This window comes from Mizuhopecten yessoensis, unplaced genomic scaffold (assembly GCF_002113885.1).
Source record: "Mizuhopecten yessoensis strain PY_sf001 unplaced genomic scaffold, ASM211388v2 scaffold10797, whole genome shotgun sequence".
NCBI classification, from domain to species: domain Eukaryota; kingdom Metazoa; phylum Mollusca; class Bivalvia; order Pectinida; family Pectinidae; genus Mizuhopecten; species Mizuhopecten yessoensis.
In genome coordinates this window covers 1,295,828-1,321,028 of record NW_018408726.1, presented here as the reverse complement: position 1 = coordinate 1,321,028, position 25,201 = coordinate 1,295,828, and the positions used below count along the sequence as shown (strand labels likewise).

General features: G+C 35.9%; 3 protein-coding genes across 3 annotated transcripts; all 3 read right to left on the bottom strand.

Moving 5' to 3' along the window:
- Positions 1-265: 265 nt before the first annotated feature.
- LOC110462459 (tubulin beta chain-like) lies at positions 266-4,719 on the bottom strand. Its single transcript, XM_021516412.1, has 4 exons — positions 4,587-4,719; positions 2,930-3,038; positions 1,546-1,901; positions 266-1,276 (listed from the first exon to the last, which is right to left on the bottom strand). The coding sequence occupies exons 1-4, from the start codon at positions 4,641-4,643 to the stop codon at positions 461-463; spliced, it is 1,338 nt and encodes a 445-aa protein (XP_021372087.1). The 5' UTR covers positions 4,644-4,719; the 3' UTR covers positions 266-460.
- Positions 4,720-10,747: 6,028 nt separating this feature from the next.
- On the bottom strand, positions 10,748-13,725 carry LOC110462465 (tubulin beta chain-like). The gene is made up of 4 exons (XM_021516418.1): positions 13,600-13,725; positions 12,710-12,818; positions 12,004-12,359; positions 10,748-11,804 (listed from the first exon to the last, which is right to left on the bottom strand). Exons 1-4 carry the CDS (start codon positions 13,654-13,656, stop codon positions 10,992-10,994), a joined length of 1,335 nt encoding a protein of 444 aa, XP_021372093.1. The 5' UTR covers positions 13,657-13,725; the 3' UTR covers positions 10,748-10,991.
- Positions 13,726-18,108: 4,383 nt separating this feature from the next.
- On the bottom strand, positions 18,109-21,039 carry LOC110462470 (tubulin beta chain-like). The gene is made up of 4 exons (XM_021516424.1): positions 20,902-21,039; positions 20,420-20,528; positions 19,297-19,652; positions 18,109-19,152 (listed from the first exon to the last, which is right to left on the bottom strand). Exons 1-4 carry the CDS (start codon positions 20,956-20,958, stop codon positions 18,337-18,339), a joined length of 1,338 nt encoding a protein of 445 aa, XP_021372099.1. The 5' UTR covers positions 20,959-21,039; the 3' UTR covers positions 18,109-18,336.
- Between the last annotated feature and the right edge of the window lie 4,162 nt (positions 21,040-25,201).

The window sequence follows — 25,201 nt, the reverse complement described above, 5'->3', positions numbered from 1 at the left end:
AACAAAAACAATATTTTTAAACTTTGACGAAATTCCCTGGCGTTATTTTCTGTCCGAGGTGTAAGTGTAGATAGTACTACAGACTGTGAGATGTATACTGCAAAGTATCAAGTTAAAAGTGAAGATGGCTATGTTTAGTTTGTGAAGTGAACATTAAAAAATGTTTATATTGAAAAGCGAAGATTGAAATATGAAGACTGTAAAGTATGAATTGTAAAGTGAAGATGATAAACTGAAATTTATGAATAAAAACAAGAAGAGTATATATGTTTGCACATTTTTTAATCAGGGCTTGATCAATCAGAATCGCCATCATTTCAAAATCTATACGCGTACCTAAAGATAATTGTATCAGAATTCAAAATTCTGTCGACTCTTTCTAGATGTTAAAATCAAGCTTTGAAATCAGATGGACTAGATTTCTGTTAAAAGTTCTCAATGTTTCAAGGGTTCAAAGCATTTAAGCCTCTTCCTCTCCCTCTTCCTCCTCGAACTCTCCCTCCTCCTCGGCTGTGGCATCCTGGTACTGTTGGTACTCGGACACCAAGTCGTTCATGTTGGACTCAGCCTCTGTGAACTCCATCTCGTCCATACCCTCACCAGTGTACCAATGCAAGAAAGCCTTACGACGGAACATAGCGGTGAACTGCTCGGAGATACGCTTGAAGAGCTCCTGGATGGCGGTACTGTTACCAACGAAGGTAGCAGACATCTTGAGACCACGTGGTGGGATATCACAGACGGCGGTCTTGACGTTGTTGGGGATCCATTCAACGAAGTAGCTGCTGTTCTTGTTCTGGACGTTCAGGAGCTGCTCATCGACCTCCTTCATTGACATACGTCCACGGAACATGGTGGCGACGGTCAGATAACGTCCGTGACGAGGATCACAGGCAGCCATCATGTTCTTGGCGTCGAACATCTGCTGGGTCAGCTCTGGGACGGTAAGAGCCCTGTACTGCTGGCTACCACGAGATGTGAGAGGAGCGAAACCAGGCATGAAGAAATGGAGACGGGGGAAGGGGACCATGTTGACAGCCAATTTACGGAGATCGGCGTTCAGTTGACCGGGGAATCGGAGACAGGTGGTGACTCCGGACATGGTGGCGGAGACAAGATGGTTCAAGTCTCCGTATGTGGGTGTGGTCAGCTTCAGGGTACGGAAGCAGATATCGTAGAGAGCCTCGTTATCGATACAGTAGGTCTCGTCGGTGTTCTCAACAAGCTGGTGGACGGAGAGGGTGGCGTTGTATGGCTCAACCACGGTGTCGGATACCTATAGAATATAAATATATATATATATATTAAAATAGTTATTTTACATCATTTTCAGTCTAAAAAGTCTCTTATAGTTTTTCATTAGACAAAAATATTGTACTACAGTAATTAAAAAATGAAAATGAAGCACCGTTTAATTGAAATGGGATATGAATAATTCAGCATTTCATCAAATGACAAGAGTTTAAAAAGATATGTTTTACTCCGAGGTGAATTTATGATTATATTTTATTGCAGATATTCTGGAGTAATTTATGAAATGTTTACCTTTGGTGATGGTACAACGGAGAATGTGTTCATGATCCTGTCGGGGTATTCTTCACGGATCTTGGAGATGAGGAGTGTTCCCATTCCGGATCCGGTACCGCCACCAAGAGAATGTGTAAGCTGGAATCCCTGAAGACAATCACAGCTTTCAGATTCTTTACGAACGACATCAAGAACAGAGTCTACGAGTTCAGCACCTTCTGTGTAATGTCCCTTAGCCCAGTTGTTTCCGGCTCCACTTTGTCCGAACACAAAGTTGTCTGGTCTGAAGATTTGTCCAAAAGGACCAGACCTGACAGAGTCCATGGTTCCGGGCTCCAAATCAACCAAGACAGCTCGGGGAACATATTTGCCTCCTGACGATATAAAATATGTAGACATTTAGTTATTTTGTGAATGATTTGATATAATATCTGGTTAGTACTAAAGGCGTCATTTCTCTGGCCTTTATCTCAATTTAAGGATGATGAGTGGCTTATATATTTCGAATATCTTAATTTGAAGACCAATTTTCACTGAAATACTGCGAACTCAGATATTTTGGTGAGGCATAAATTTCATGGTTTTCCAAAAAATGCCATTTCGACGGTACATAAACTCGTGGAATACCTACCCACACGTAGAATCGTTTTATGTCAAACTTTTAATTACTTTTTGGACCTATGAATTCATTGATGACGATTATCCACGAAATCAACGAAATTAAACCCCCACGAAAATAAGCAATTTCACAGCATTCTTTATTTTTACTGTTCTTCTGAAATGTTCTGGAGTTTGGTTTTCAACAACTTGTCGAACTCGCAAGCCAACATGTGATTCATAACAAAGAGGTGATAAATATTACAATTTCAGTTTATGATTGTGGAATAAAGCCAATTAATTGATTTTATATTTTTAAGAATTGATACATTCCTGAAGTAAATGTTTTATCACTCTGGGATCAGGTTACATATATATTGATTTACTGATTCTATAGTTACGCATGCGTGTTTTCCTGCATGTCTGTATTTACGTTCAGAAATTTACATATCATTAACATAACTCGTTGTGGATTGATCAAAGGTAGCTCTATATTCATAGATATAAACTAGATTGACCGCTTACTGTTTACATTGCTGGTGCCTGTCCGACAATGTTTGTTTTATAGCTACGACAGAAAACATCGAAAGTAGGGATTAAACATTAGCTCGACGCCCCAAGGGTACCAATTATATATCGCCTACTTCCCTGTATGTTGGAATTTAAAAGATTGACCTTGCCCAGACCTGTTACTGGAGAAAAGCTTAGACAAAAGTGTGGTTCTAACTTAAAGAGAGTGTCGTTTTTATGAAATTACTGTTTTGAAAATTATTAAAGTATCATTTTACACCGGATTCAAAATTACCTGTGGCCTCATTGTAGTACACGTTGATCCTTTCCAACTGAAGGTCAGAATCTCCGTGGTATGTACCGGTGGGGTCGATTCCGTGTTCATCGGAAATAACTTCCCAGAACTGAAAATGAAATTATGGTTCACAATTAGATACATGTTTCATATTTTAATTGTTAAAGTATAGTAGATATCGCATTGTCCATACAAAAGTAATTATAAACAAATTTAATTTTAAATGAAATATTTTAGTCGATATTTTAGATACAATATTATAACATTATTTTGAAATATTTTGCCTTACTATAGTAAAAGGATTTGGACCTCGGGCTAGGTATGGTTGTATCCTCTACCTTACTATTTATCATTTAAAAGATTAATATAATTTTTGTAAGTTTTGACAAGTTTTTGACAAGTTGCTACCTTTTTTCAAATCCTCTTGAAAACAGTTGTATGAGACGAGTTACTGACGGTTTTCTTTCAAATATATCAACTGATATATACAAAATGCTACTTTTTTTAAATACAACATAACCTTGATGTTAAAATATTGAAATGTTAAGTTATTGCAATACAACTTAACTTAAATGTTGAAGTATTAAAATACAAAAATAACTTTAGGATGTGACACCTCTGAGAAGTCAAAAAAACACCTGTATTAATTGTTTTTCTTATATAGATTTTTGGAAAAAGAGTTTATGGCATAGGAGAAAATGCCAAAAGAAATAAATGTCCGTGTGTTCGTTTTTGTAATTTGATCGGTCAAAGATACCAATTTAACACATTATGTGATTTTAGGTGATTTTTGGTTTGTTTTGACCATTTGCAGATTTTTTTTATTTTCTTTTAAATTCTGTTAGTAAAATTTCCTAATCTTGTTCTTTACCTCAGAAAGGCGATTTAAGTTACCCCTACCCCTTATTTTTTCACCATTTTTTGCTGATTAAACGCTTGATACAAAAAGTTCTGCTATTAAACTTTTTTGAATATTTAATGAATCAAAAGAAAATATGTTTCTCTTTCTAAAACAGCCGCAAAAATGGGGGGTCCGTGTACTTCTTTTTTTATCCCATAATTATTTGTGTTATTTTTCACCATTTTTGGGTTCAAAAATCAAAAGTGCTTCAGTTACACTAAATATGTAAAAAAAAATGCCAATAATGCATAATTTTCCACTTTGTTGCAAATTATTTTTATCATATTGAACATTATAAAGTTGTGCAGCAAAATTGAACCTGCTAAAAATTTTGAAATTTTGGCCTTTTGTGAAGTGCAAGAAAAACACATCAATACCCTTTTTCAAAATGGCCGCCGAATTGATAATGTTTTATTTTTTTGTAAAAGAAGTTCTACAAACACCAGGCATCTAGTTTTTTGACATATTTTTCAGATGCGTGTTTGCTATTAAACTAGATCATAATTTGTTAAATATTACTTAATCCCGTTACACCAGATCAAAACAAGGCTTGAACTTGATTAAAACCTCAGAAGAGTATATCCTTAAATGTTAAAATATTCAAATATAACCTAACTAATTATACCGTACGCACCAAGCTGATAATGTAATCTTACTATTGTTCGATTGCACAGGAACGTTAAATATGGCGTGATTATCTGTGAAGACTTCAGGTTTGTCCACCATGACAAAAGAAATAGTGATTTAAATTCCTACCTTGGCGCCGATCTGGTTGCCGCACTGGCCAGCTTGCATATGTACAATTTCCCTCATTTTGGTAGTTGGGGCTGTCTGTAGTTCTTTACAGTGTTAACGTGTCAGCTTACTTTTCCGTACTGGTTCTCGTCGTAGGGAGCCGGTTCTTTTATACCGGACCTAGGGAATAGAGTTCTCAAATCACGCTCCACTTATTTCCAAATATCCTGAATGGTTGGACCGAATTAGTTGAGACTTAATATAAACCCCGATTCAAATTTCTAAAGATTTTTATTACTTAGCGGTAATCCTAAAAACCGTATTGGTCAGTTGGCGATAGGCGGATTTGGATCACCGATATCCGTTCTGCTGGTCGTCAATACACAAAGCTAAAGCTGGCAACCTAACATTGGAATCGGTTAGAGATCTTACGTCATTTTAAATTGAATGGTTGGCACTTTTTAGTTGACCGTTTCAACCCAATTAGTCATTAATACGACAACCGAAAATGAGCGCATACATGTCATAATGTAAACCATTTATTTTTATGTATCAACGAAAACACTATGACGTAACTTAGAAATATAGAATATGTTTAACAAAACTTCGTATGTCTGCACATTCTTTGGCAATTGAAACCGGTCCTTATAGAAATATCGAGCGGAATAGGAGATATTGTGCAATTTCTAAGTCGACTACTGAAGTAGAAGACGAATATCATTTTTTATAAATATGTAATTTGTACAATGACTTAAGAAGTCAATATATCAATAAACACTATTGGCAAAAACCTTCAATGTTTAAATTAATACAGTTGTTGTGTGTCAATAACAACGTCTCGGCACCTTTTTTTTGAAGCATTTAAGATAGGAGCTGTATTTCTTTAACTCGTACTCCACTTTTGTCTTGCTGTTTCACATCCTTATTATGTATTGTATGTAATATGTACTCATGGGACGTAATGCCTACAGTCAATCAATTGAATTGAATTGAATTGAACTGAACTTATAGTAATTATATGCACATGTGTAACAATATAATATATAGTAATACATGCTCTTATCATTGTATGTACATGTGTAACAATATAATATATATTTATATATGCTCTCATCATTGTATGTACATGTGCTTTGTGTACGCTAACATATAATGTATTTGGATTGATAAGCAGATGAGCAAAATTGCTCAAGACCTAATTAAGAACTTGAACTAACTCAACTTTAAGAAGAATGATATCACCTCAAGGCATTGTTTTTGTATCAAAAGTCATAAAGTGGTTTTTTTCTTATAGCATGGCTTTCGGGTGAACAGCTAATATTGGTAATCTAGAATAAGAAAACTTAACACTATATAGCCGATCTCGGAACACTTTGTACTGACTTACCAAATGTCAATATATTTTCAGAACATTTGTAAAAACGGACCGATGATTTCTCATTAGTAGACGTATTTTTTAATCTCATAAAAAGAAGAAAATAAGATAGGGTAGAATTTACATACATAGCTCATTTACTGACCTTTCTAGGTGACAGTCTATTGTTATTCACAACAAAGAGAGCTCCTCATGAATATGACATTTGACATGGCAGTTTTGGATTTAATTACAAGTTCATATACGACAAATACTGTGACAAATTTACACTTTAACAAAACATTTCTTTTCAGAATCAATGTGATAACAAAGGGTCAGAGAATTTTGTGACGGGTTTGTACAGAAGTAAATCATTCATTGATCGCTTTAACTACTAATACTGTGTGGTGAATTACCGACCTTTGTAATATAGTGGATTTAACAAAAGACCCATACAGAGTTCCCGGGTAAACAAATATAGGCCTATAGAAACCGTATATTGACTTAAAACTCGTATGAGCTATATGGTGGCATATACAGGCGTTGTAACCCATATTGTGTTTCGGAGAGAATATATACGCAGCCATTCTCCAAACAATAATGCGCCTTTAAGTTGTAAAGAGTTAAAATTGCTTTGGCACGGTGCAAACATTATACTCGATATCCGTCGTAAATGTTCCTTTATTCTATCTAAAGTATTCACGGTCAGTATTGTAAGTCGGCAGATATTACGTCCAATAAAACAGCCACAAGGTTACTGGGAGCTGTGAGACACAGTTACTACAACTTAATAAGCTATAGAAATGAAAGTACAGGATACATAGACGTGTTTAGAGTGATATATGTTATTCAAGTTCAAGTTCGTTATTTGCCCAAGTTTTACAACTTATGGCAATTACAGATAAGACAAAGACACTCACAAGAACACACTCTCACTGACTCGCACACATCATCCTCATCATCATCAAGGACACTCACACTAACTCGCACACATCATCCTTACCATCATCATCATCATCATCATCATCATATCAGCAGCAGCAGCGGCAATCATACGCACCCTCATTTACCCAGACAAGACTTATCAATATAGTGGTATATTACATAATTTGTATTCAATAAACTGATATACAACATGTACCTTAACATGACCTGTTCTAGTGATGACCTCTTAATAAATCTGCTCTACGTTTAAACGCCAGTGATAGATACTTTACTAAATTATTAAGTTCTTTTGTGTTTCCGATTTTGAGTAATTGAACGAATTTGAACATGCTAGGCCTTTTGAAATAATATTGCTTAATGAATTTAGACCGGAGGTCTGAATAGCGATTAAATTCAATTATAAAATGAATTTCATCTTCTATATCATTTTCATTACATAAAATACATTTTCTTTCTTATCTAGGTATATATCTGTAACGGCCACGTTTAATGAATAGGTCATGCGCACATAAACACAGCTTAGAAATATGTTTTAGATAATATAAATTAATTGCCTTATGAAGATATCGTTGCAATTTAATACTTTCCCCTAAATGCTGATATAATACTCCTTTAGAAGAAGAATGAATTTTATCTAGACAATCTTGCTGAAAACAATCACATAATTGCTGCTTATATACTTCACTAGAATGATAAATACTATCAGTCACAAACATGTATCCAAGGCCGACTCTTGAAAGATCATGTTTTAAGTTAAGGATCCAGGGGTCTTTATTTTCAACCATATCATCATAACAAGCTTTCAGCACACAGTTATCAGAACGTTGTAATTTAATCCAAAACTTCCAATTTTTATCTTTTCTTAACAGCTGTAAATGAGATCTTCCAAATTCAATATAAAGAAATGCAGAGTTTGTAGATTTTCTTAATCCTAATAATGATTTCAAGAACACAATATGCAATTTTTCTATTTCGGGTGCTTTATGAAATCCCCAAATTTCTGAACCGTACATTAAAATACTATTGACAAACGTGTCAAAAACAGCAAGACGAGATTCTATATCAAAATAATTCTTTTTACATACATTATTTATGGTCAATAGTGCTTTTCGACCTTGTTCTGCAATTCCTTTTTTGGATTTTGTAAATTTTCCATTTAGTTTAAAGTGAGACCAAGATAACTAAACTTATCAACCACTTCAATCGCATCATTATTATAAATCCATTTTTCTTTTGCTCTTATTAAACCACCAGTTTTAAAGATAACTATTTTTTTTATCAGCATTTAAAGTTAAGCTCCATTTTCTACAATAATCTGATAGTGAATCTAACATTTTCTGCAAGTCTTCTGGTGTTTCCGATAGTATGACCATATCGTCTGCATACATAAGTAAAAATAAATTAATAGTTTGAATTTTTAGTGATAAACATTTTTTTTTTATAAAATCCATTTCTAAATCATTATCAAATAATGTAAACAACAATGGAGATAATATTTCCCCTTGGAATAAACAACAATCACATTTGAAAAATTCAGTTACGCCTTTGAATTTAACACAAAATCAAAAGCCTTTTTAGAATCTATAAAACAGCAGTACAGTCTGTTTCGTTTTTTGAGAGTTCTATTAATTAATGATTGTTGTACGAAAATAGCATCTATCGTGGAAAGTTTTTTTCTAAATCCAAATTGTACATCTGTACATCTGTACATCTATCAATCAATCAATCAATCAATCAATCAATCAATCAATCAATCAATCAATCAATCAATCAATCAATCAATCAATCAATCAATCAATCAGTTAATCAATCAATCAATCAATCAATCAATCAATCAATCAATAAATCAATCGATCGATGTTAGATATATATACGATTTGTTTAACATGAAGACTAATTATATTCCCCCATGAAAATTATTTCCGCAAATAATCAATCCGACATTCGTGAAATAAATATTTCTTGTTTCTTGATATGGTATTCTTCTAGAGAGGAGATATTTATCACAGTGAGGCAGTATATAGCCTTTATAAGTAGTGCACGTGTCTCGTCACCTATCGTTATAAATGTACAACATTTAAACGCTTTTAAAACAATATACTTTACTTTGGTTCTAAACAGGTGTTTGTATAGGTACGCAATAAATGCATGTGGAATTATATTGATTCTTCATATGGTACACAAAAAGAACTTTATAAAATGTGTCATTTAAAAACATTCAGTGTTGTAATAAATGGTTTTTACATGCTATAGAATTAATATAAAGTACGTCTACAATATTTATAACATGTCTACCTCATTTACCACGACACTGAATGTTATAAAGGGACACGCTATATAAAAATCATTGATTAATAAAGTCACGTGGCCATCTTTTGCATAACTATTTACTATTTAAAATCTTGTACAAATGTACCAGGGCCCACTTGTATAAAACATCTCAAGTCTAAGATTTCCCATAGACAATACAATACATTGCTTGAGATTTTCCTTAACTTTGAGATGTTTTATACAAGTGGGTACAGGTCATTTTACCGTGACCTTTTGTGTTTTGTTTGGCTACAGAAATCTTTATTTGAGACTGGTATTCCTCTCCAGAGCTTTGTGCTGCGCATGACCTAGGTACATAACATAACTTGTATTTATCATTTCGTAGCATTCAGTCTGGTTACAAAACAATTGACCCCCTATAATGGCGGAAGAGGGATTGCTTCTTTAAAATTGAATTATTTTATAAAGGCATCAGCTTTGGTGCCTTCTTACAGACTGTTCTAAAGGACTAGGGGGCATTATTGGTTATTTTCGGCCTCATAAAAAGTAAAACTTTCAGCTTAACTATATTAATTTATATTTTTTACAAATATCCTATTGGTTAATTGGGGCAATCATTGAGCATACGTAGATGCCCCTCTATAGCCACGAAATTGCGTTGCTATGCAGAAATCGCCAAACTATGGTGTTTTTGGACAGTTACAGTAGACTTTAAAGCCTTCGCATGTGACAAACAAAATTCCTTTCTACGAATGAACACTGGTATGACAATGTTTAAGCATGTCAAATATGTATTTGGTTGGTGCATGCGGAGGCTTTCAAAAATTGAACAGCACTTTGTTAATTTGCTTCAAATAGCAAATTCAACATACATTGTACTCAATAGACGATATTCACGCATTGTAGTGAAACACGCGGGTTGATACCTCTATTTGTTACACTATACCCCATATACCAGTTGTCGAATGAATTTGAAACTTGCATTTATCCCAGATTCAAATATAACAACTAATATTAAATCGCTGAAGAGGCCGGGAATGCCCATTAGCAATGCCCCTAGTCCTTTGATATGTATCGTTTTAATAATTCTTATTTCAATATATCCAAATTAGATATCTGAATTCCGGTTTCTAATTGTGGTCATTAAATAAAACCGATCTACTATGATTCGGGGGCTTAATGAAACTCAATTTAATAAGGAGACACGGTGGTCTAGTTGTAGGAATGGCGGCACCGGCTGTATGCTCACCAGGGAGTTGAGAAAGATGTTGACTGGTTGCAAAGGCCCTATAACCACGGATAATAATTTGTGAACCGTTTTCAGACGACGTATGGACTAGGTTGTGATAAAGCATTATAAGTATAAAAGAACCTCGAATTATTAGCATTATTATTATTATTAATTTCTTTGTTCATGAGTCTGAGGCATTGGACATATTTTACAATAAAATGGCAATTAACAAAAAGTGCATGTCTTAGTACCTCAGAAATTGATCACATCAAAAATATATACCAAAATAAGAAATTTAAACAGTGATAGCATCGACCCTTAATGCGCACGATTCCGAAGAAACTTCACTTCCTGAAAAATGACAAAAAATAACAGACAATATTATATTTCTTTGTTTTTAATACTGTTCTGGTTCTGAATTGGTCCTTTTGACTAGACAAGTTCTTGTGTTGACTAATCTTTCACTTGGTATTTTCTTTTGATTGTCTTTTAACCTTGAATTAATACTCGTGACTTAGAGTCTTCGCTTTATTGAATGTTTTAATTATGGACTTACAGTAGATGTTTTTCATGACTTGTGTAATTACTAGAGTATTTATTAATGTAAATATGTCCAATCGACTTTTTATGCTTCCTCTCCCTCTTCCTCCTCGAACTCTCCCTCCTCCTCGGCTGTGGCATCCTGGTACTGTTGGTACTCAGACACCAAGTCGTTCATGTTGGACTCAGCCTCTGTGAACTCCATCTCGTCCATACCCTCACCAGTGTACCAATGCAAGAAAGCCTTACGACGGAACATAGCGGTGAACTGCTCGGAGATACGCTTGAACAGCTCCTGGATGGCGGTACTGTTACCAACGAAGGTAGCAGACATCTTGAGACCACGTGGTGGGATATCACAGACGGCGGTCTTGACGTTGTTGGGGATCCATTCAACGAAGTAGCTGCTGTTCTTGTTCTGGACGTTCAGGAGCTGCTCATCGACCTCCTTCATGGACATACGTCCACGGAACATGGCAGCGACGGTCAGATAACGTCCGTGACGAGGATCACAAGCAGCCATCATGTTCTTGGCGTCGAACATCTGTTGGGTCAGCTCAGGGACGGTAAGAGCCCTGTACTGCTGGCTACCACGAGATGTTAGTGGAGCGAACCCAGGCATGAAGAAATGGAGACGGGGGAAGGGGACCATGTTGACAGCCAATTTACGGAGATCGGCGTTCAGCTGACCGGGGAATCGGAGACAGGTGGTGACTCCGGACATGGTGGCGGAGACGAGATGATTCAAGTCACCGTATGTGGGTGTGGTCAGTTTGAGTGTACGGAAGCAGATATCGTACAGAGCCTCGTTATCGATACAGTATGTTTCATCTGTGTTCTCAACAAGCTGGTGGACGGAGAGGGTGGCGTTGTATGGCTCGACTACTGTGTCTGATACCTGTAAAAGATAGTGTTGGTCTCATTAATCTAATCTACGTACACATTTTTTTTCTTTTTTCTTTTTTGTGTTTTTTTTTGACAATGTAAAAAGGCTTTGAAATTGCGAACTACATAAATTGAGACGGATAAAAGGAACAATAATGACTGACAATTTACTGAAATCGGCAAGTAATTTGAAAATCCAAAATATAAGTTACCTTTGGTGACGGTACAACGGAGAATGTGTTCATGATCCTGTCGGGGTATTCTTCACGGATTTTTGAAATGAGGAGTGTTCCCATTCCAGAACCGGTACCACCACCAAGAGAATGTGTAAGTTGGAATCCCTGAAGACAATCACAACTTTCTGATTCTTTACGAACGACATCAAGAACAGAGTCTACGAGCTCAGCACCTTCTGTGTAATGTCCCTTAGCCCAGTTGTTTCCAGCACCACTCTGTCCGAATACAAAGTTGTCTGGTCTGAAGATTTGTCCAAAAGGACCAGATCTGACAGAGTCCATGGTTCCGGGCTCCAAGTCAACCAAGACAGCACGGGGAACATACTTGCCTCCTGAAGATGTAAAGGTTTAGGAACGTAAGATATCTGAGAACGTTGTTCTTTATTTAGTTATTTGCTTAATTATCGTTTTTATTTAACATTTTTTATTCGTTTATTTATTAAAATAGCATTATTTTCAAACAGTCTCCAGGTCAGTTGAACTGAAAAGCTCTTACTGGAATAAGCAAAGCTCGACTAATCCAGGACGAACATGTTACGTATAAATAATGTCACTTTACTTTATTATCTATTTCTTTAGATAATCAGTTACGTTGGTTAGTTATAAATTGAATGAGCTTTTTGTAATAAAATTGAAGTTTTTATACCAATATTGGTATTTAAACAGATAAGCCAATCCTTACCTGTGGCCTCATTGTAGTACACGTTGATCCTCTCCAACTGAAGGTCAGAATCTCCGTGGTAGGTACCGGTGGGGTCAATTCCGTGTTCATCAGAAATTACTTCCCAGAACTAAAAATAATAATATTTCTCGTTAGATACCACAAACAAATCGACGATTGATAGGAATGTAGTGATACGTTACAATACTACCTCATCTAACACGAATTTTGATCCTCTTTGTCAGAATATAATAGTTATTGTAAATTAACAAGTTATATAATTTGTCAAATTGTATCGATTGGATTGAATTTCAACATTTAAATGATAATTTTTCATTATAAATACATATGACATAATCTACCGTTTATATTAGATGGAAATCTTTATGTTGTGTCTGTGTCCTTTGCAATGTGTATTATAGAGGACAGTAAGGGCTTGGTGCCCCTGTCATAGACACATCTATAGTTTTCTAAACATTTTCTTCAGGTTGGTAGGTATGGATAATGAAAAGTTCCTTTTACACAATCAATACAATTTTCATTGTAACGTTTCGGTGACTTGTACGATATATACACTGTCACCTTCATGCACACAAAGGTGTAAAATGTGTACGAGTTGTCCACAAAATCGATGTCGATTTCGGCTACGCTGTTAGCGTATGTACAACAGTCGACATAACAGACACTATTTCGTTGTAGTTTTATTTCGTATGGGTATGAGTAAGAAGTAAAAAGGAGACAGTACAATGCACGTTCTGTACGTAAATGAAGGTCACCTTGCTGTTTAAATAAAAAAAAAACACCTTCTAATTCATATAACATTATGAATATTGGTAAAGTTTCATTTTCACGTGTCTGATTTACGAATCTAATATGAACCTATATAAAATAAAGATTTATATATATTTTACCTTAGCACCGATCTGGTTGCCACACTGGCCAGCCTGCATATGTACGATTTCCCTCATTTTGGTAGTTGGGTCTGTCTGTGGTTCCTAAGTGTTTGCTGTTTTACTCCGTACTGGTTTGTGTTGCGGGTCGTCTTTAACTTTTATACCGGAGCTATGGTACTGGACTAACGATCCGTACCGCTGATTTACTATTATTGGTACAGGTTCAAGCGAACAATTTGAACTTAAGATAACGGTTTTATTACCATACCGGCGTTGCCCTGTTTAGGATTTTCTTTATCAGATCTATTATATACCTTGTTTAAATTGTATAGATTGTGCTTGGCTATCGATAGACAGGCACCGTTTTTATAAATGGAGTTCCAAATTTTAATCATTACACCTCACACAGTGCCAAACTATTTAATGATACATAATATGTCATAATGGACGTGAATTAAGTGGCCGCGTAAGACGGTTCACCGCTTATTCTAGTGTACTTTACGTAGTGATTTAAGAAATTAACCAACCAGGTAATCTACAGCTTTAGTAAAATGCATGACAGTGCCAACATGTTTGAAAGTACGTTACATATGTATATTACTTATCCCCATGGATATTTTATATGGTGTTATTCCAGATAATTAAGGGAATTTACAATGAGTTCATCACCAGAAACAGTTAAAGACAGTTGTGTGATCGTACAATGCACCAACATTACCGTGCCCCTATCGTATCACGTTGTGCGATCACATCACTGTACAGGACACAACAAGACTAATTGCATAGAAACCTTCGATAAGATATACCTAAAATGTCCTCAGAATAACACGAATCTATTGATATATATACTGTAGATAAGGTTTGGGTATCGAGTGATATATCAATACAAATAAAGCATAGGGAAGTGACATTCTTAGTAAACATTTAACAGGATTTTCTATTTCAACATACATGTAGATTGTACTAGCAAGTAAGAGGAAGGAAATAATATTACCAATAAAACAAACAAATGTATTGGTTAGTTCTTGTGTAAGCTCAACACTATACTGATAGGTTTTGAACTACATGTACTATATATATCATTTAAAAACATAGACACATACATACTATCAATTAAATTTTATCAAATGATTATTTAACGTTTGTATTTACAAAAGTTATTTGATGACAACAAGAAGATGGAAACAGTAAATATAACAATTAAACTCAGAACTATCCGTTCTGTCTCAGCCTTGATTTATTTCGGCTTCCTCAGACTGACCCCGTCTCTAGAATATTGAATCATTTAGAGACAAAAAAATAACTGCTATAATTTTATCGCTTGGATGTGGATAAGGTTTGTAATTTGACTCCGGGGCTTGGCTGCCTGTGAAACCACAATATCAGAAGGGCCATTAGCCACACCCCAGGTTCATTAATCGCCCTCATTACTGCGGGCTGGTCAGCATCTTATCTGATGACTTGTTATAAGTCTCACTCTCTTTACTGACCACACACTGGCTCCAAGTAAACTAGTAAATAATAGGCCTTGAAATTGATATGATATATTTTAGGTTGGTCTATACCGTCATGTTTGTTATGACATAATGTTGATGTTAACAAAATACATGTAACATTGTTTTGTTTACTATGTTTGTATCTTTAACCACATTTTCATGCTAACTACTGGATTTAATAACTTTTCCAAGAAGTAATCATGGCAGTTTCATACCCTCAGCGATCTTGTAAGAAAGGATTTCAGCTTGATAATTCATCAAAGCTATCAATGGTGACACAACAACCACAAATGAAAGTCCATCCAAGCAGTTTATGCAGTTTATGAAAACAAGGGAGTAATCTCAAAAGTCTAGCTTTTTCAACTTCCAGTTTGTGAACAAAATAAAATATCCTTTCCAGCAAAGATTTTTTTATAACTCTTTCTATGTTAGGTCAATTTCTGAAAAATTAAATCTTCTTAACTATTTGGTAATAGCGTTATATGGTAGGCCGTTTGGGTTTTTACCCATTCAATATAGATATTTGCATTTTTAATGTAAGTACAGATATCTGTATGTATTGCATAATTAGAGATATCTGTACTTAAAATACAGATATGAACATTTGAATTACAGATATTTGCATTTTAAATAGAGATATCTCTATTTTAAATGCAGATATCTCTAGTTATTACATAAATACAGATATCTATAGTTAAAATACAGATATCTGTATTTTAATTACAGACACATGTACGTGTAATTTTGCAACGTCAAAATTTAGAATAACGATATCTAGATATCTGTATTTAAAGTACATATATCACCATTACAAATAAATACATATCTCTATAATTGGAATAAAGATATCTGTAATTAAAATATAGATATCTAAAGTTACAAATAAATAGAGATATCTGTAATGGAAACACATATACCTATTTTTTAAATACAGATATCTATATTTTAAATACAGATATCTATAATTATACATTAGTATTTACTGTATTAGATATCTGTATTTAAAACGCAGATATCTTTATTTCAATTACAGATATCTGTATTTTTGTATCCTGTCAATAAATGCAGATATTTGTTTTAAATGGATAAAACCACAAACGGCTTACAATAGCTTCATCCATGTTCAGCTAAACACAGAACCTTATACAAAGATTTGTAATCTAAGATAGTTTATGGATTTTGTTCTATGAAATCCGTTAGAAATAAAAAAGAAGTTGACTATTACACATGCAATGTGTGGGATTATGTTTTACACATATCAGTGAAACAACAAAAATCGTATACGTGGTATAAATATGTGGGTGCAAAATATATAATATTAAACTATGACTGTGCTTTTTTTTTATTAAGAAATGCGCTTTTGTGCTTCTCCTACCGGTTAAAACTAAGGATACTGGTTCCCCTTTTACCATTTTCTGTTATTTCTGGGTTTATTCTTCTTGTTACCTTTAAGTAACATATTTGATGTTATGGAAGAAGACCGAGTGCCTGAGCTTATTGGACATTCCTGGAGTCTATGATGAATTTCGCCAGTCAAGGATAATCGGGCAAATTCACCACGTGGACAACACTTTGGCATTTACTTAAGGGTAAAGTACGTACAAGCCTTCCAGTTTGAAAGAGATTTATTCTTTTTGAAATAAGCTATGTTCAATTAGCCTTTCATTGTTTATTTTCTGAACTTTTTTTTGGATTTGAGAGGAGATAATTTGGCGGTTGTCCCATATGGCACATACATCGCTTAAACGTCCGGAGCGCCTGGCTTTGCGTCCGCTTTTTGAAAGTGTTCACGTTTTTCCTTTTTTTATCATTTGTTCCTTGTGTTGTCTCCTAAGTTCCTTGTGTTGTTGAATTGGTTGCCCGGTGTGAACTTCCCTGTTTATGATCTTTTCTCCTATATTGTCGGTGTTGTCCCTTCTTTGCAAGGTGTTCTTTCCTTATATTCTGGTGTTACCTTTATATATTTATTTTGTCTAGTGTTAACGCTGGAACAGCTTTTTTTACTATAATTCTTTAAACCCCTTTACAACTCTACAGAAAGGAATTTTAATTATTCATCCCTAATAGGTGGCCCCTACCCCTCTGCCCCATAGGAGGGACACATCTTTGTTAATACATCATGGTTTAAATCCCTAATAGGTGGCCCCTACCCCTCTGCCCCATAGGAGGGATACACCTTTGTTAATACATCATGGTTTAAATCCCTAATAGGTGGCCCCTACCCCTCTGCCCCATAGGAGGGACACACCTTTGTTAAAACCTTATGGTTTAAATCCCTAAAAGGTGGCCCCTACCCCTCTGCCCCATAGGAGGGACACATCTTTGTTAATACCTCATGGTTTAAATCCCTCATTTTCTACAGAAAGAGAAGCATTTGAAATAGGTACCTTTATTCTCCCATTGGGCCCCGCCCATTGCCTCCAGGGGGTCCAAGCCCACCGTTAATACGACTTTAAATTCTTCGGCTCAAGGATGATCGAGGTCGTATTTGAACTGAATTTCCTCATCCATACGGAAGACAAATACATTTAAATATGTATCCCTATTTCCCCCTTCGGCCCACTCCTCTGCCCCCAGTGTGAGAGGCGTCCTGTTCACATACAATTGAGTCGCCTTTGCCCAAGGATGCTCTAGACCAAATCGAGTTTAAATCCCTCCTTGATGTAATCGATAGAAGAAGTATTTTTGATATTTCCCCCTATGTCACCTATTTCACCTGGCCCTCTGAGAGGGCACATCCTCCGTTTATACACAATTTAGGTCTCTCTGCCCAAGGATGCTCTTGACCAATTGTTTTATAATTTTTCCGTTTGCACGGAAGAGGAAGGATTTCAAGTATTTATCCATATTTCCCATATTGGACCCGCCCCTTCTCTCTTCCCGGAGTACAAGGATGCTCTAGAATGAATTTGGTCAAGCTCTCTCCATTTATGACTTTTTGTTGTTGTTACATGTAACTGTTAATTTGAATTCTTATAAAACAACGCAGGATAAGTTAAGGGTGAAAAAAACAACAAACGAAGGTATCCCTTTTTTATTTATTTTAATACTTACTCGATATTGTGTTATCATTTTGATTGAGTTGTTATTTTTTTTCAAAACAACGTGTGAAATTTGATAAACGCTTCTTGAGTTTTGTAAGAGTTTGAATTATGTATGTTTTTCTTAATAAAATAAAATGGCTTCATAGCCAATAAATCGTCTTTGTTTATTTTTAGTTAGGCAGTGTTTGAGTAGTAGATATAATATATCACTAGATTTAAGCCTCCTCCGCGCCCTCTTCCTCTTCAAACTCTCCCTCCTCCTCAGCTGTGGCATCCTGGTACTGTTGGTACTCAGACACCAAGTCGTTCATGTTAGACTCGGCCTCTGTGAACTCCATCTCGTCCATACCCTCACCAGTGTACCAATGCAAGAAAGCCTTACGACGGAACATAGCGGGGAACTGCTCGGAGATACGCTTGAAGAGCTCCTGGATGGCGGTGCTATTACCGATGAAGGTAGCAGACATCTTGAGACCACGTGGTGGGATATCACAGACGGCGGTCTTGACGTTGTTGGGGATCCATTCAACGAAGTAGCTACTGTTCTTGTTCTGGACGTTCAGGAGCTGCTCATCAACTTCCTTCATGGACATACGTCCACGGAACATAGTTGCGACGGTCAGATAACGGCCGTGACGTGGATCACAAGCAGCCATCATGTTTTTGGTGTCGAACATCTGTTGGGTCAGCTCAGGGACGGTAAGAGCCCTGGGGTGCTGGCTACCACGAGATGTGAGAGGAGCGAAACCAGGCATGAAGAAATGAAGACGGGGGAAAGGCACCATGTTGACAGCCAATTTACGGAGATCAGCGTTCAGTTGACCGGGGAATCGGAGACAGGTAGTGACTCCGGACATGGTGGCGGAGACGAGATGATTCAAGTCACCGTATGTGGGTGTGGTCAGTTTGAGTGTACGGAAACAGATGTCGTAGAGAGCCTCGTTATCGATACAGTATGTTTCATCTGTGTTCTCAACAAGCTGATGGACGGAAAGGGTGGCGTTGTATGGCTCAACAACAGTGTCTGATACCTGAAATGAAATGGAAGACATAAGCAATTGTAGCCGATATCCTTTGACCTAAGACAAGTTATGTAAAAGAAATAATAACGTTTGGATTTTTAATAACGGCGATTTAATATATTAAAAACAACAAGTTGATTTCTTTAAATTTACCTTAGGCGATGGTACAACTGAGAATGTGTTCATGATCCTGTCGGGGTATTCTTCGCGGATCTTTGAAATGAGGAGTGTTCCCATTCCGGATCCGGTACCACCACCAAGAGAATGTGTAAGTTGGAATCCCTGAAGACAATCACAACTTTCTGATTCTTTACGAACAACATCAAGAACAGAGTCTACAAGTTCGGCACCTTCTGTGTAATGTCCCTTAGCCCAGGTGTTTCCGGCTCCACTCTGTCCGAACACAAAGTTGTCTGGTCTGAAGATTTGTCCGAAAGGACCAGATCGGACAGAGTCCATGGTTCCTGGCTCCAAATCAACCAAGACAGCTCGGGGAACATATTTGCCTCCTAAAACGGTTAAGTAATAGATACAAAATTAGTTCAATGATATACAACAAGGGAATCACTTTTGCTTAAAAGAGTTGTCGTTTCAGTAATTTGATCTTGGACATTTGGTTTTTAGAACACTTGAAACATGGTATTTTTAATATTGTTAGTTAACGTATGGTACCGCTAAGTCGTTTATATGTTCGATGATTTTGATAAAGATATATTTTTGTCTGCAACGATTAGCTATTGTGTATTGTTTTCAATTTTAATAACGTGTATATGATAGATATCAATGTTTAATTGTCTGTAGGTTTGAGAGTAACCAACTATTCTCAATTTGCATCTAGTCACAGCTATTCTAACTAAATAGACGAAAGAACAAACTACATAGGAAGACGCAATGTGGATAGTTACAGTGGAGTAGAGGAGAAACATGATATAAGTAAACTTTATAAGGAGAATCTGAAACACGCAAAACCTGCTATAATTCATTTGTTTAATTGAATTTCTCATTTAACTGACTACAGATGTCAAAGAAAAATGTCGTGTGAGAATACTTTCTGTACAAAATAGCTGTAGTAAGATGCTGTGGCTTATAATTTGAGGGTCACCATCACCGTCAGTTCCCCAGGTGTCCAGATCCGCCTAGATTATATCATGTTTTGTTTTTGTTACTATTGAATTCGATTGGAAATGACAATTTTAATCTGTTTGACAGGTCCATCAAAATTGAAAAGTTCGAAGAGGAAAATCAAGTATGTGTTTATAGTTCAACATTTAAGTACCTGTGGCCTCATTGTAGTACACATTGATCCTCTCCAACTGAAGGTCAGAATCTCCGTGGTATGTACCGGTGGGGTCAATTCCGTGTTCATCGGAAATAACTTCCCAGAACTGAAATTTACAGAACAATATCGGTTGTTAGGATGTTCACTAAACATTTCGCTGTGTTAAGTTTTTAAACAATTATGAATGAATTTTGATCTATTGAATACCGAAATAAATCTTCAAATTTTATCACAAGTATATCACCGCTAAAATCAGTTGTGTTTTCTTTCAATTCAGTAAAATATAAATATCGTTGTTATTGCGGCTAACGGATAGATTCAAAATTGTCTACATCTGATTTAATGATATGACATCATGTTTTACTGTGCTCGATTATAATGGAAATATATAATTATTATTAAGATAACTTTATTTGGCATTGAACATATTTGGTTTCAGTTATGTGTATATAAGTCTAAAATCATTCGTTACTGCCTACCTTAGCGCCGATCTGGTTGCCACACTGGCCAGCCTGCATATGTACAATTTCCCTCATTTTGGTAGTTGGGGCTGTCTGTAGTTCTTTAGTGTTCACTGTTTTACTCCGTACTAATTTTTGTTGCGGGTCTTCTTTATCTTTTATACCGGAGCTATGGTACTGGACAAACGATCCTAATCTAAATAAACTTTTATTCCTAGCAGGCCAAGCGAGTAATCTATCATTGGAGAGATTATCTATTGATCAAGATAAATATTATAGCCCGGCTGTTGTGTCTTTAAGACAGTGGTATCTAAGAGGGCGTCACAAGGTCCTTTATATACCTTTGTTTTATTGTAAAGACCACGCTTGTGTAGCTAGTCCATTGGACAGCTGTGTTTGATACTATTGCGATTTAGGATAATTGATATTCGTGAATATTTGAATACAAACACTGATAATATTTTGAAAATTATTTTTTAAATTAAACTTTTACCGCAGTGTCTGATAGCTGATCAGACAAAAACGATTGATTTGTTTTAATATATACGGAAATGTTTTATTTACTCAAGTATATACAAGACAAAAAACTTTCTCTAGTGGATATTTTCTTTAAAATATATGTCTATTTACTCAAGAAAGAGAGAATACCGAAGTTTCAACAAAACCACTAAAGCTAAATGTACATGATTTTATGACCACGCCATACTGAAACAATAGAATGACGTCAAAAGACTAACAGGTTTTATCGTATAGTAAGCAAATGCAGGCATAGACAATTTGTGTATTCAAGGAAGCAAGGTATTGGTATGTCTTCCGTCAGAGGTTCAAAACTTGACGTATAAATGATTTTACAAATTCCAATTTTGTGCCCATTTTTCATGTGTCTATAAGTGCTTTCATCGGGGGAAAAGCATCTAAACTCTAAACATGCTTTGACGTAATGTCAATTACATCAATTGCTCTTATAAACAACGAATTTTACACTAGAAGTCTATGTTGGGATTCTTTCGTAGCGACAGGAATATATGGCTGTAAAGTGTTCATAATGTGATGTTTTTTATTGTCTTTAAATGTAGCGTCTGGCGAGTTATTGACGCTACACCGGCTATTGTTACTTTGTATCAGACAAACAAAACGTTATTGTTACAATTACGGTAATGGCAGCAAATTCATGTTTACTAAAGACCGTTTTTAACTCCACATTCCTGTTTTCAAAGGAATCAACATTGCTTCCATTAGGTATCAGATACGCATCCGTTAAAGAACTGAAAATATCATACATTGTTTTGTATTGCTACATTACACACACACACACAGGTGATACACTTTTTGTAGTACCTTTAAATTTAGCAATAGATACGGTATGCCAAAAAAATAAAATAATAATAATATCACTTCACCATACAGGTGTTTCGTCTTTTCCCAAGACTCATCGGTAATGCTAGGAGCCAAAATGTTGGAAATCCAAACTACTGTTGAAACAGAAGGGGAGATGTGTACAACCCCTTAGCTTATTATCGGAATGTAATGCCATACACTTAACTAAGTAGTGTCGCCCATGCTTTTTATTAATTTTACCAGTAAAAAAATATGTACATGTAGTATGGGCATCGATAATGTCCAGATTTCAGTAAAGGGATTGTAGCTTATTTATGTGTTGGTTGGAATGACGCACTGTTGGTTTTGGTTGGTCATGTTTTTTGTTTCTCTCTGTTTCCTTTAACATAATAAACAGAATAAAATTTAATGGTTTTCCGTTGATCATCTATATACTACATTCTTATTTGTTTTTGTTTTTCACGCGTGTTTCATATTATGTGAAAGATCAGAACAAATCTGTTAAACATTTTTCTATTTTCCCACACAGGTTGAGCTTACATTAACGATAGGAAACACGTTTGAGAACAGCAAGTGTGACGTCATACTCAACAATGAGAAGTTGTCATTAGTATTGACAGCAGCAAAAGGTAAAGATGGCAGAAAATGTTAACTAACATCTTTGTGACAAATTACCTTATCTAAAACAGTTTGGTAAATGATATGACAAAAAACACCTAAGAGTCGTTCAAATTCCACGCGACTTAAACAAAACTAATATAAAATCATCTTTAAAGATAACATATCTATGACCATATATGGTGTGATACACATTTGGTGAAATGGAGCTGTGGTATTCTGAATATTATACAAGAAATCTGTAGTTTGGACTGCTTTGTCATTATCTATGTCATAATAAATAAGCGTCCACGTGTATGTGTGCCGCAGACAGGGTATGTTGATGTACTTGCCTTCTGGTGATAGCGCCGATCTGATGCCGACTTTATAGCGTCATCTCACTGAAATACCATGCCGAAGGTACTCAGCACAGCATTCCGCCCGGGTCGCATGTTGCCATTACCCTTAATGCTGAACGTTGAAGGACATTGGTATGTCCCGGCCTGCGGACACAACCCATTGCCTTTCTCACCTGGGCGAACGCTCAGCATTAAAGCCAAAAGTTAGGTATTGTCTCAGGACGAAGACCTGATTGTACTGTTACCACTCCCACAACTACTACTACTACTAACAATACTCTTTAGCTCATTGTTATACATTTAAGGCTAGTGTTCGAATAGCTTTCTTACAGTGATTTTAACTTGTTACTCTTAAGATGTTTTTACTGGAAATTTAAATTACCTTTCTAAAGTAGTACTGATTTTAAAGATTTTCCCAGAGAGTTTTACTCTTAACAGAAATAGATTCTACCGGTTACCGGTTGACATATTATTGTATATAAGACTAAAACCCACACCTTGTACATTAATATTTAGGAACATTTGGACAAGTTTTCTTTAACAATACGTTCGTCTTCTTCAATGCGTCCTAACATGACATTTTATCCGCCTGTCTGTCCGTTTGTTAACTGTAATTTCCTTCTGCTTTATGTATTTTTGTTTTCTAACACCGTTTTTACACAAACTTCATGAAACGGTGCAGTAGTATATAGGCGGAAGTGTTATTCTGTCAGGGTGATTCAAGGTTGAATACCGAAACCTAATTGGTTGAAGATGCTTGTGCTCTATAAATGTATGTTTTATTTATATATAACCTTATATATAATCAAGCAGAAAGTGGACACGTGTTTTCTCGTCATTGCTGTATTTATCCACCTATCAATAATAGCATACATTGTACATTGTAACTCCGTGATTACTTTAAACGATACGTTTACCTCTTATGTCTCACGTTCTTGTGTGATACGATTCCATTCTTCTCCGCTTGACAGTAAGCAGTAACGCTGCACTGATGTAGGAGGTGGAAGAGCATTGACAACTGCATAGACAGGTCGGACTGTGCATGGGTGACTCACATAAACATGTGTGACTCACATAAACGTGTGTGATTCACATAAACATGTGTGACTCACATAAACGTGTGTGACTCACATACACATGTGTGACTCACATAAACGTGTGTGACTCACATAAACGTGTGTGACTCACATAAACATGTGTGACTCACATAAACGTGTGTGACTCACATACACATGTGTGACTCACATAAACATGTGTGACTTACATAAACGTGTGTGACTCACATACACATGTGTGACTAACATAACATGTGTGACTTACATAAAACGTGTCTGACTCACATAAACGTGTGTGACTCACATACACATGTGTGACTCACATAAACGTGGGTGACTCACATAAACCTGTGTGACTCACATAAACCTGTGTGACTCACATAAACATGTGTGACTCACATAAACGTGTGTGACTCACATAAACCTGTGAGGTTTACATAAACATGTGTGACTCACATAAACGTGTGTGACTCACATAAACATGTGTGACTCACATACACAGGTGTGACTCACATACACATGTTTGACTCACATAAACGTGTGTGACTCACATAAACGTGTGTGACTAACATAAACGTGGGACTCACATAAACGTGTGTGACTCACATAAACATGTGTGACTCACATAAACATGTGTGACTCACATAAACGTGCGTGACTCAAATACACCAGTGTGATTCACATACACGTGTGTGACTCGCATAAACGTGTGTGACTCGCATAAACGTGTGTAACTCACATAAACGTGTTTGACTCCATAAACGTGTGTGACTCACATAAACATGTGTGACTCACATAAACGTGTGTGACTCACATAAACCTGTGAGACTTACATAAACATGTGTGACTCACATAAACATGTGTGACTCACATAAACATGTGTGACTCACATACACATGTGTGACTCACATACACATGTGTGACTCACATAAACGTGTGTGACTCACATAAACGTGTGTGACTCACATA

Excerpts from the sequence above, each read along its gene's own strand:
- LOC110462459 (XM_021516412.1), bottom strand. The coding sequence starts at position 4,643 with ATGAGGGAAATTGTACATATGCAAGCTGGCCAGTGCGGCAACCAGATC. Across the intron at positions 1,902-2,929 it reads GTACTACAATGAGGCCACAG|GAGGCAAATATGTTCCCCGA; the intron begins GTAATTTTGAAT and ends TTATATCGTCAG. Across the intron at positions 1,277-1,545 it reads CCGTTGTACCATCACCAAAG|GTATCCGACACCGTGGTTGA; the intron begins GTAAACATTTCA and ends TATATTCTATAG.
- LOC110462465 (XM_021516418.1), bottom strand. The coding sequence starts at position 13,656 with ATGAGGGAAATCGTACATATGCAGGCTGGCCAGTGTGGCAACCAGATC. Across the intron at positions 12,360-12,709 it reads GTACTACAATGAGGCCACAG|GAGGCAAGTATGTTCCCCGT; the intron begins GTAAGGATTGGC and ends TTACATCTTCAG. Across the intron at positions 11,805-12,003 it reads CCGTTGTACCGTCACCAAAG|GTATCAGACACAGTAGTCGA; the intron begins GTAACTTATATT and ends TATCTTTTACAG.
- LOC110462470 (XM_021516424.1), bottom strand. The coding sequence starts at position 20,958 with ATGAGGGAAATTGTACATATGCAGGCTGGCCAGTGTGGCAACCAGATC. Across the intron at positions 19,653-20,419 it reads GTACTACAATGAGGCCACAG|GAGGCAAATATGTTCCCCGA; the intron begins GTACTTAAATGT and ends TAACCGTTTTAG. Across the intron at positions 19,153-19,296 it reads CAGTTGTACCATCGCCTAAG|GTATCAGACACTGTTGTTGA; the intron begins GTAAATTTAAAG and ends ATTTCATTTCAG.